The following is an 11,297-nucleotide window of genomic DNA, read 5'->3' as shown; positions in this document are numbered from 1 at the left end:
TTGGTTTTTTTTTCCAATTTCAGTCAAATTGGGCGCAAGAGCTTTTGATTCGCGCAATTTTTGCAGGATGTTGATGGTCGGGGTTGGTGAAAGAACCCTTCCATTTGACTGAAAGGAGCCAAATGTTGACAAACAAATGCAAAGAAAAAAAAAAGGATACATTCTCGAGGCTTAGGGCAACAGCAACGGAGAGCAGCAAACGTCAATCTCCCTTTCTTTTTTGGCTGAAAAATATGAAAACGGTTTCGCGGCCACTTAGTTTGGGTCCTCCCCTCTTGCCCCCTGTCTCAAACCCTTGAGAAAACGAACCAAGCTTTTTATTTTTTTATTCTTAAACTTGCGACCCTGAGAGGAAACGGGCCTAACCATTGCAAAAAGTTGCGCTGAGCATATCGGGGCAAGACGTTGCCTAATGAGTATTGAAAAAGTCAATCAAGTTTCCACACACAAATGGTCGTCCTTTTTTTTACCTTCAATGTATTTGCGAAAGGGATGGAGAGCAGCAAAATATGGAGGTGAGAAGCTATTGTTATAATTATTCATTGCAGCCTTTTTTTTTCTTTCTTTATCATGTGCATTCTATTGTCCGGTGGAAAAATCTTTCAGGACCATATGCCTCGATCGAGTCCTTTTAAATCAAGGCAGTGAAGCTCATGGCCCGGGCACTTGTGACTTATAGTTTAAGCTACAGTTGCTGGATTGAACATTGACGATTCTTCTTTCGTGCTCAAGGGTACGGCAAATGGGATTATTGTGCAGCGCAACCAGAAAAAGAAAATACGGATGCAGCCACCTTCGGCTCCAAGAGGCGGTGGTGTTTTTTTATTTAGAAAAAAAAATATCAAGATTGGCGAATTCCGCCATATCGTCAACGAATCGAAACGCAAAAAAACAAACAGAGTACGTTGCACTGGGCTCATGCCACTTGTAAAATCTGGCAGTCGTTATTGCCCTAAAAAAGAGTGGTGTCCCCAAAAAGGCAAGGCATTTATGAAGAGCTCGTAGACGAAGAATAGTGGAAATTCGCGATGGATTCTTGGTGGAACCCTTGGCGAGGAATTGCGCCCGTCTGCCATTCTCGTATACTAGTCTAAATGGTGGTGATACTATCGAGCTCACCGTACTGAATTGACTCGTCTCTCGAAACAATAACGATCCAAAAATGCATTGCACCATCATCGACCGTTGCGTCAAAAACTGTTATTTTCTTGACGCTGTTGATAGATAAATTGACTCTAGAGAGGAGGACATGGCGTGCTATTGTTGAACGTTCATCGTGCGTGCAAATGATTGGGATGACTGATGACATTGATTTTCTGAATTCTGACGAAAGCACGGAACCCTATTGGTGTCATTGTCAGACAAATTTGCATTCATAAACTATGTCTCAATAGACTCAAAACACTTTTTTTGGCTGCGAAAAAAAAAAAACAAATTCTGATGATATGAATCAACTCGAGGTTATGCTTTCGCAATCGAAGGGAAAGAAAACAGTATTGAAACCACTACTGAAGAGGTCACTTCAGTACATTTTGAGAGCTCTTACTGGCCGAGGAGTCTGATCCCACCACATGTATTAACAAAGCAATAGTACATGGGAAAATTCCCTTTCAGAAAAGAGTGCATGTTGAGTAGCGAGAATCACTTAAAGATGGGTGGTGGAATAAATCCATTGGAGTTTGGTCAATTGAAGAGACCTGGAACTAATGCAAAAGCTCTAGGTCAGCTTAATAGTATCCAGAAACCAACCCTCTTTCAAATGGAAACAACGTGTGTAACAGAAGAGCGGATCTGACTGTAACTTAACAAAGTCCGCGTGGTAGTGTACTCAACCAAAATCCAATCAACAATGAATCAACAAATACTCAAAAAACAACCACGAGTATAACGCCAACATACACACGCTTCGAAACCCACACCCGAAACGATGACTCAAGAGCAACCGGTGGACATAGCGGATACGTACAAGCAACTAACTGCAGCAGAAACTCAGGCGACCAACTTGGAGAAAATGTTGGATGCATTCGAAGCCAAACTCGATTCAATTTTACAAGAAGCTGAAGGCTTAGCCGAGGAAAATGGCCACCTGGATCCGCAAGAAAACAGCGCAGAGAAAGAAGTGACTCAGGACAAATCCAATTAACTATTAAAATGCAATGCAATGGAATTGTTTTTTTTTTTTTACTTCTTGATTCAATCTAGCATGCTTTCTAGTTCCTTGAGCGGTACAAACTCGGGCTCGTTGGTGGATACAAATGGGTTTATCGGGTGCCAAGGGTTGCATACTAGTTCGCATTCATGATCGGCTAGACCTGGGATGGTGACTTTTGCCGGCCGGCCTCCGTCAAGCCACCATTTGCTCTTGTCTGAACTTGGAGCTGGTAAGTTTCTATTATCATAATCAAAGATTTTCTTGTCAACGTCAAACGCACTGGAGGCAATGGCTTGCAATCCCCCGTGTTTGAGCTTGTATGTTTCATACAAGTGGTTTGAGATCTTCTTTTTGATGGTTTGGTTGATAATCTTAACGGTGATTTGGAAAATCGCATACACGGCTCGGTGATCTGAAAATGTAATGTTGGGCACGCAGTCGTACTCGATTGGTTTGATTAGATTTTGTCGAGATAAGTAAAGAATACGGTCCGTCCATGCGGGGATTCTCTGTTTTTCACTTGAATCGTAAACTTTGGTTCCATTGTCGAATTTATATGTTGGTGGGAAATGTATTTCTTGTTCGCCGTAAAAGGGGAACGATTCGCCGCTAGCCATTTGTTGATTCAACTGGTCAAACTCAAACAATTTGGCATATTTCTTTTGCAAGATCAACGGTTTGACATGCTCGTTAGATAAGTTGATTCTGTAGTTGAAATCCCCCACCCAAACGACAACGTCATGGTCGGGGATGCGCTTGTTTTTGGAAAACTGGAGTCCCTTGACAAGCGTCTTGTAATTGCTGTGGCGTTCGTCGTCGTTGCTTAACCCCGCGGCAAGATGAGAGCAGACAAAGCAGATGCTTGTATCTGAGAACTTGAAGCTCACGGCAACTCCACCTTTGTTTGCTGCTACTCCACCAAGCCCCGTTTTCTTGAACGAAAACTCAACGTTCGATACAAATTTAAGCTGCGACTCTCGAACGTAAAAAAACAACGCTATGCTTCCCAATTGAGCACTCCACATGGTCATGTATTTGCCACGCGTCAGCAAGCAATCCAAAATCTTTCTTTCCCATTGAGTCTTGTGTCTGAAATCGGTGTTTACCATTTGCCCCGGCTTCAACTCGATGATTTCCTGTAGTCCTATAAAGACCAAATCGTGCATCTTGTCGTTGGGGAAGATCCATTCTTCAATGTCTCCGTCGTATACAGTGCCATTGACATTAAACGTCGATGCAAAAAGCGATATGTCCAGCTGAGATGTAAACTCCTTGCTCCTTTGGTTAAGTTCGTTGGCCACGTAATCATGAAGCGGATTATGCACCGTTATCACGTGCTGATCTTGCAACCTTCCCAACAACTTTAACAATGCCAACTCATTGGGCTTTGTATTTTCAACCATCCCGGCCAAGTACTTCTTGGTAATGTGCGTTTTAACCGATGAGGCATGCGAGACACTACTCGTCTGCAATTTGTCGGTGCTCGACACATAGTTTAGCACCAACTTGGAAATTTGGCTATCATTCTCTTGCCATAATTTAGCATGTTTTGAGAAAAACTCGCGATCCAATTCGATGCCAATATCCTGGAACGCCAATTTAATAACCTCTTGACAAATCACTTTGGACAAAAAATTGGCCTTGCTCAAACTGTCAAACGAGTTCACCCGGAAAACCCCCAATTGTTTACCAACAAAACTCATCGACGAGTTGTCGTAAAATAAAGCTCCAAAGCGAACAGCAGAGTCGATAAAAGTGGCAACAATGTCGTACGGATTTTGTGAAGTATACCCGAGTTTCCGCGTTCTTGATGCGGGTATGGGGAGATGGGTATAAAAGACTTTGAATTCGGCCGGTTTTGAATCTTCTCGATGTTTCAAGTAATACTTTATTTGCTCTTCGAACGAGGCATTCAACACTCCCTTGTACGACTTGTCGGAAAGCTCGTTGAATATGTGCACGTCTCCAAACTGATTACCAAGTCGGTCAAAATGCCGGACAAGTGCCTCCTGCGACGCCTCAAATGATCTTTGAAACTCAATCTGCTTGCCATTGGCATTGAGAAATGTCTTTGCTGCAAAATTATTCTCCAACTCCCAGTACATGGGCACGTTCCCCCTCACAATGACATAGCATAAGCAAAACTTTTCCGTGTAAATAATCACCTCCGATTCCAAATAGTTTGAAACAAAGCCATTACCGTCGCAGCCCCAGTCGCCGAACAAGGGGCCTTCTTTCGCGCAGCTTTGCTTCGAGATCAATGTCATCAATGCTTCTTGTCCTGCAATTTCCGTATTGACAGACTTGGCATAGCCGCGCATAATGACGGTAACAAAACCCGAAGAGTCCACTTGCCGCTGTTCCTGCGGTGTTAGCCTATTTCGAAACTCGAGCAACTCGCCAATCATAAACTTGTTCCACAGAAAGCGGTTGAAATAGCTCGTGTCTGCAATTAGCTGAAACTCCGTCCTGCCAAACCCTCGTTCTTGAATGTGGGAGGTTATATCGAAATCCATTGAGTAGTAAAACGCGCCACTTGATAGTAGGTTCTGCACCGAGGACGCTGGGTACTTGATTCTCTCGCTATCCATATAGCTATTGTAATCCAAATCAAACAAGTGGTCATACTCATCGTTATTCAAACAGTAAAACTCGGTGCCTGTTATTTTGTAAATCTTCTCATTCATCGTAGGAGAAGCAACGTGCTCATCTTTGGTGACAAAGCCGAGGAAAATCTTGGACTTTAAGCTCAAGATACCGAGAAATGCAATCAATTTGGCTCCTTTCGGCGTCACATCTCGATACATGCTGACATCGACATAATCCTTGGACACAAATTCAACGAAAACTCGGCTATTGTCCTTGGTGTTGTCCTTGTTCTTGTGACCCTGAATAAATCCTCGTAGGCTCCTATGTTTGTAGGTTGGACTCGGGTGTCTGATTATCAATGCATGCGTAGTAGCTGTAATGACAAAGGCTCGTGGTTTCTCATTGAGATACAATCTCATTGTCACAAATTGACTGTTTATGGAATCAAATCGAATGAAACGCAGATGGCAATGATGATTAATGTTGTCGCCGTTTCACCATATATGCTTGGGTAAAGTTGAATGTGGTTTCTTGACTGTTGGCGGTTCTCCAGGAAAGAAAAGGGCTAGTTTTGGTGCAAAAAGTTATGTTCTGTTTGTCTCCCTTTGATGGTGAAATGAAAACACACACAGTACTTGATGCTCTGCCTTCTGGGTATATTGGGGTGGTGGCTGATTCTACAACCAACACTACAGTATACGAGAAAAGACACAACAGATGTGGGTTACGAATATACAACAACCATATACACATTCACATATCAGAGTCATGGGACCTCAACTGTCCGGGGGGGTTTTTTTTTTTTTTTTGGAAAAGATAAAAGATAAAAAGAAGGACACATCAGTTGCTCTTCAACACTCTGCCTTGCCACGCGCCGGCTTCTTATGCTACTTTTTTGGTCTTTTTTTGCTTCAAGTGTCCCTCGGGAAGCCAGTCGACGTTGTAACCGGACGCGGTCAGAGCACCGGCACCGGCACCAGCTCCAGCTCCAGCACTAGCTGGAGCGGAAACCTGTGTCTTTTTAGCTTTAGCAGCGGAAACGCCGTGTAAATATTTTTTACCCCAGATTTCGTAAGCCAAATAAGCAACGCCGCCCAATGAAGCCAACAAGACCAACTCCAAAAAGATGAGTCTTGGGTCAAGGAAGGAAATGACCTTGTCTGAAACTGAAGCCAACTGTCCGCGGCATGGAATAACTTTGATCAAGTCCTGGTGAGCAATGAAAACTTGAGGAACCAACTCATAGTTGTCAGGAACCAAGTCGATGCCAATGTTTTGCTTAAAGGAGCCCGATGTGCCTGGAGCAATGGTGAGAGGACCGACTCTGCCTTGCGTCAAGTTGGTGACGACCTCATTGGTCACCGGGTTGGTGAATTGGCCAGTGACTCCAATCACGGTGATTTCTTCTGCTTCGTTGTTGTTGACATGGTACTCAATGGTGACCTCATCGCCGTTGATCCACTCAGCAACGTCGTTACGTGTCAACTCTGGTGTCTGTGTGATGGAATAATCAATCAAGATGTCAACCACTTGCTTCTCGGTCGTCTCGTATGCCGAAACGCTGGCAATAGAAGTCAATGCTGCTGCAGCGAAGAAATTGAAGAACTTCATACTATGCTGGATGCTCGGAATGCTTGAATTGGATGGAACTCTGTGTTGATTAAAGGAATTGGCTCTTGATTCAAAGGACTGGTCCTTGTTTTTTTTTTTTTTTGCTCTCTGGTTTTGACGATGTGAATTTTTCAACAAAGTGCCTCACTCTTTTTTTCATGTTCTACGCTCAAGCCACGAAAGATCAAACAAGGTCAAGTTAAAGAAAGAAAAAGTGGAGTGCCATAGGATCCATTGACAAGAGATTCCACTACCTACCTGTTAGATCGCCAGATCTATAGTTTTTTTTTTGTTTTGTTTCGTTTTTGCTTCCATATGCTGCTATCCAGGTTGATACGGTAGCCTTTTTGCGGATAAACACTTGAAGAGATGCGGCTGTTGCATCTACGGTTAAAACTACCCAGGCTACGAAGTCACCTTGCGACTTTCATTCAGGCAAGACATTTCCAAAAACAGCAGCGACCAGCAACGTATGACGCCGCAAAGGCACAGGAGAGACGGTTAAAGAGGAGCAGACGACGACTCAAGGAGTACGAGACGGCCGTGGCGATGGCCCAGCAGTACAGACAACATCAAGCAAACGTCATTGAAATACTTCAAAGCAAGGAAAACATTGCGGCAATGTTTGCCGAGCATGATTCTGGGTGCACTGTTGCCTCTTATGAAGAGCTTTGTGGCGAGGTTGGCGGCGGAAGATTCTTGTATAACGACATGGAAGTGAGAAATACAATGATGCTAATGAGCAACATGTTGCTTGAAGCTGTCGTTATCGAAATGCAATTGTCGAGACAAGCTAGTCAAAGCCAGCACCAGGGTCAGCTGTTGATGCATGAGTTTAAAAAAAGTGATGATTTTTTTTCTTTGCAACAATACAGGCGGAATTTCTACAATTTTAAATCTTCGCAGTATCTCAATTACTTGGATGCTGAGCTCGGCGCCGAACGTGGCCCCGAAGTTCCCATACGTTTTTTGCTGCCCCATCGCGATGATTCAGAAATATTGGAGAGACTCAAGACTGCATGCCGAAAATACCAAGATACTGAGGATGAATTGCGCCATTTGCAATTAGCACGTCGAATCGTGGGGATTTTGCAATCGACGCATGCACATATACCCACGGTTCAAGTATGGTCTTTTCTACTTGACAAGTTTGGCCAGCTCGGGCTTTTCAACTACCAGCAGATTGTCTATCTATCACTTTTCCAATACAAGCACCAACCCTCGGTGCTCGCCCAGCCACCACCGGGGTCGGCCGGTTCAATTACAGCGCAATTGATGGCTGACCATTTTCTTCACTTGGTCCAGCAAGAACCAAACATCTTGAGTTCACTCATGGCGTACCAGGTACCGCGTAAGGACCAAGGCACATTCGTGGAGCTTCTTTCATTTCTCAAGTTGGATAAAGTCGCAGGCGAGGTAATGGTGATCAAGTCCCCCTTGCTCTCTCGATCCAAACACCGGTTACCGCGAGTGATACCCGGGTCTGATTTCGACATTACGGGGTTGGCTATCTCCCGCGAGTGCATGTACGCAATCATGAAATCGGCAATAGACATCGGATTGTTTGAGTATTTGGACTTGTTGTTTGATAAAATCGTGCTTCACTCGAATGATCTGCAAAGTATACAGTTGAGCTACACGGGCGACACCTTGGTCGAAGGCACAATTTTTGACTGCGAATTGTTCCTCATCATGTTGGACGCAGCGCAAAGGTCAAACGATTTGGGAAGAGTCATGTGGCTCTTGCCGTTTATAGATGACTTTATTGCTGAACATCAAGGAAACGTGCCACAAGAGTTGAAGAGCAGCATCTTGGAAGCATGTCAAGTGTTTCAGTTGGAGGGGAAACTAAACACGTATCAGAATGTATTCTGAATTTACTTGTAAATATATGTATGTATATATAATCTAGCAAATCTATATTGGCATTCGCGGGAGGAGACACTTCCCTCTACCGTATACTGGCTTTTCCCTCAGCCTCCCATTTCCGTATCCAGTCATTTGCCCTAGTCAAGATACTCCGCATTTCCCCATCCCTAATAGTCATCACCATATTCAGATTCTCCCCATGTTCCTCATTTTTCAATCTCACTGGAACACCAGGTTCTGACCTCACATCACCAGACAATCGTCCCAGGTTCATCAACTCAATGCATCCCAACAATATGGCACTTTGGAATTCCAAAATCGGGAAACATCGTTCAAACTGAGGCGAGGAAATAAACTCAAACAAACTGAGATAAATTGTATTCTGGAGCTTAGTATTGGTCTCCCGAAGCGACTCCAACTCCTTTGTCCGCTTCGACTTTTCGGCTTTGCGTTCGCTGAGTGTAGATGCAAGCTGTTTCTTTTGCTGATGTAGCTTGGAAAGTCGCTGGCTGAGCTCGGCATGAGCGGCTAATTTCTGCTTGTGTTTTTTGGCGTTTGAGTTGATGGCTGCTTTCTTAGATGACATTTTGACCAAATCAAAAAAAAAAAAAAAGCGTGATAAACAAGATCAATTCGCTTACTGAAAGTGGCTATAAGATGTAAATATTGGTTTTTTTTTTTCTTTCTGATAGTTGAATCCAAGAACCTGTCGAAGTTGAGCTGATTGAAGTTCTAGTTCGTATTACTCCTACCGGTTGTTGTTGTTATTGTTATTCCTGTGAATTGGAAATGTCTCCCCTTGATTTAATTCGGTTTTTTTTGTACGTGGGTGGGTTCTACTCCAAGTTTGTGGTGAGCCGAACAAAATTGCCTAATTGGGAACTGATAAGGGTAATTAGGTCCGAGACACATGGGTATGTTTCAAACTTTATCGGATCCTAGATGGGACAGTTGGAAACAGCAGCAGCAGAGAGATCGAGCAGGGGCGCCTAGATCTATATATATACCATCCAACCTTTATATACTGCCAATCAATAGCCCTCTACAAAGTGGCCCCTCCCCTAGAATTGTTGTTTGTAAATTCTTTGCGTTATTTTTCTTGGTGGGAGTCTCACATACAAATTCAGAGGTCACTGCAAAGTTTGTCATAAAGTTGAGTCGTTTGGCTTTCTCTATCGACTGTGTTTATTCCATAGATTTTGATCAATTCCGAAAGGGAACTCTCGAGTCTACGAGAAAAGAAACTCAGGAGTGCTGAATAGCTTCGAGGCTACGATTGTTGCGTGTGTGTGTGTTTACAAGAAAGTACTACAAATTTCACTTCACCATTCGCCGATAATTCAGTTTCAAGTCTTTCAGCGAAAGTTAGCTCTACAGGTAACCCTAAGAAGGCTAACCCTCAAATGGAGTCAGTCTCAACTAACTCTTCGCTCATTAACGCCATTTTTGTATGTTTGTATCAACAGAGCCAAAAAAAAAAAAATGGGCAATTTGTCCTCACGACATGGATGATTATCTTTCGAAAATCATCATCCATAGGTTCATAACTATCGATAAAAATTTGGATAGGCAAAAATCCTTGAGTTTAGGTCCGTAAGTTGAAAACAGGTTTATTCTCGAGTGTAATTCGATTGTAAGTTCTTGAAATGTGTGTCTGGTTCGCATTATTGTGTAAGCGTCTTTTGAAGATTATTATTACATAAGCCACACTATATTTTGCACCCAAACCTCCCTCTCTACCCCCCTCAGTTCAGTTGTTCTGTTGAAAAAAAAAAATCCAGATACTTCAGACTCTTGAGTTGTTGGAACCTTTCAATTATACTATTTGCAAGTTGACATGAATTCCTCGTGTCGATGGAAAGAAAAAAAAACGATGACAAGAATGCTTGTATTTCCATGGTGCATTTACAAGTGGCACCTAGAATAATCATCTCGATTCTGGGGCTGAATGAAGAAGAGCCCTAATATGACAGCAAAATTGGTCATAGTTGCTTCTTCCCAAGGTCTGTTGGTGTTTGGTCGTTAAGATCATGAACAAATTCAGTAAAAGAAGTTTCCTGCTTCATTTTTTAGGAAAAGAATTCGGAGCTTACTTTACAGTCGATATTGTTAGACCTTTTCTAGTGCAAAGGGAACGCGGTCCTGTTCCGCATGCTTGTGCGGAAAAGGGGAAGGAGTTAAACAGGCAAATGAAAACTTTCTCAAGGCGCCGGTCTTTCTTTCGTCTAGCTAAGACCCCTTTACAGTTCTAGTGGATGAACAGGGTTTGCAGCAGATTTCCCTCGACGTTTGCTTCGCTTCCACGACCGTGAAAAAAAGAATCTCACGACGAGAACGTCCGTATTGTCATCACTGTTCTAAAATTACATGCTCATCCTTCTCAGAAAAAGCTTTGTGTTAATGTGGCAGTTCTACTTCAGGTAGAGAAAAATACAAACTCGAAGACCGAATATAGATTTGGCAAATTATTGACCGCTTTCAGAAACCAGGTTATGTCTTGGAACTGTATGGGTTTGGAGCCAACCGACCCCTATTCAGTCAACAATTGCAAAGATTGCTCTTTCTTGAAAACATGATTGAAGTTGTCACAATCACAATACCTGAACCGGTTTACTTCTGTTCCATGGAAATTATCATCGTGCCGTCTGAGCCCTGAGTTTAAAAAACCCACCTGATTGAAGCACATGTTTTTTTTTTTCTTTGTCCTTCGGGCCCCGACGCGGATATCCACAATAGAATGTTTTGCAGCCTACCAAAAAAATTACCAACAAATAGTATGCCTCGGGCCATTCTCATAACCCTCTCGATTGAAAACTTCATAGCTGGAATAAGACATTTGCATTTTGAATATCAGGCTGTACTCAATGTTGAGAGCACATCACTTGATATGTCCCTCACTCAAGATGAAGAGAAAAAAAAAAGTGCGCTCTTGATGCGAGGAAATAAAAAAAAAAACTGCCGAGTCCCAGCAAGAACAGAGTTTTTAATTAGGAGCACTTTGTCTCAATATAGCAAAATAATGGCCGTCAACGTAACAAGAATGCAGTTTCCATATGCATGGTTAAATGTGGACGAT

General features: G+C 42.9%; 5 protein-coding genes across 5 annotated transcripts; 2 read left to right on the top strand and 3 right to left on the bottom strand. All coding sequences in view use genetic code 12, as the record gives it.

Moving 5' to 3' along the window:
• Positions 1-1,927: 1,927 nt before the first annotated feature.
• Positions 1,928-2,143, top strand: LODBEIA_P36220 (uncharacterized protein; the record flags this gene model as incomplete). The annotated part of the gene is made up of 1 exon (XM_066973753.1): positions 1,928-2,143. The coding sequence occupies one exon, from the start codon at positions 1,928-1,930 to the stop codon at positions 2,141-2,143; it is 216 nt and encodes a 71-aa protein (XP_066830560.1).
• Positions 2,144-2,193: 50 nt separating this feature from the next.
• On the bottom strand, positions 2,194-5,160 carry LODBEIA_P36210 (uncharacterized protein; the record flags this gene model as incomplete). Its single annotated transcript, XM_066973752.1, has 1 exon — positions 2,194-5,160. The coding sequence occupies one exon, from the start codon at positions 5,158-5,160 to the stop codon at positions 2,194-2,196; it is 2,967 nt and encodes a 988-aa protein (XP_066830559.1).
• A 463-nt stretch (positions 5,161-5,623) lies between these two features.
• On the bottom strand, positions 5,624-6,352 carry LODBEIA_P36200 (uncharacterized protein; the record flags this gene model as incomplete). Its single annotated transcript, XM_066973751.1, has 1 exon — positions 5,624-6,352. The coding sequence occupies one exon, from the start codon at positions 6,350-6,352 to the stop codon at positions 5,624-5,626; it is 729 nt and encodes a 242-aa protein (XP_066830558.1).
• Positions 6,353-6,721: 369 nt separating this feature from the next.
• Positions 6,722-8,227, top strand: LODBEIA_P36190 (uncharacterized protein; the record flags this gene model as incomplete). Its single annotated transcript, XM_066973749.1, has 1 exon — positions 6,722-8,227. One exon carries the CDS (start codon positions 6,722-6,724, stop codon positions 8,225-8,227), a length of 1,506 nt encoding a protein of 501 aa, XP_066830557.1.
• Positions 8,228-8,303: 76 nt separating this feature from the next.
• Positions 8,304-8,807, bottom strand: LODBEIA_P36180 (uncharacterized protein; the record flags this gene model as incomplete). Its single annotated transcript, XM_066973748.1, has 1 exon — positions 8,304-8,807. One exon carries the CDS (start codon positions 8,805-8,807, stop codon positions 8,304-8,306), a length of 504 nt encoding a protein of 167 aa, XP_066830556.1.
• Positions 8,808-11,297: the final 2,490 nt, after the last annotated feature.

This window comes from Lodderomyces beijingensis, assembly GCF_963989305.1.
Source record: "Lodderomyces beijingensis strain CBS 14171 genome assembly, chromosome: 4".
In the NCBI taxonomy this organism is placed as follows: Eukaryota; Fungi; Ascomycota; class Pichiomycetes; order Serinales; family Debaryomycetaceae; genus Lodderomyces; species Lodderomyces beijingensis.
This window is presented reverse-complemented; position numbering and strand designations above follow the sequence as displayed.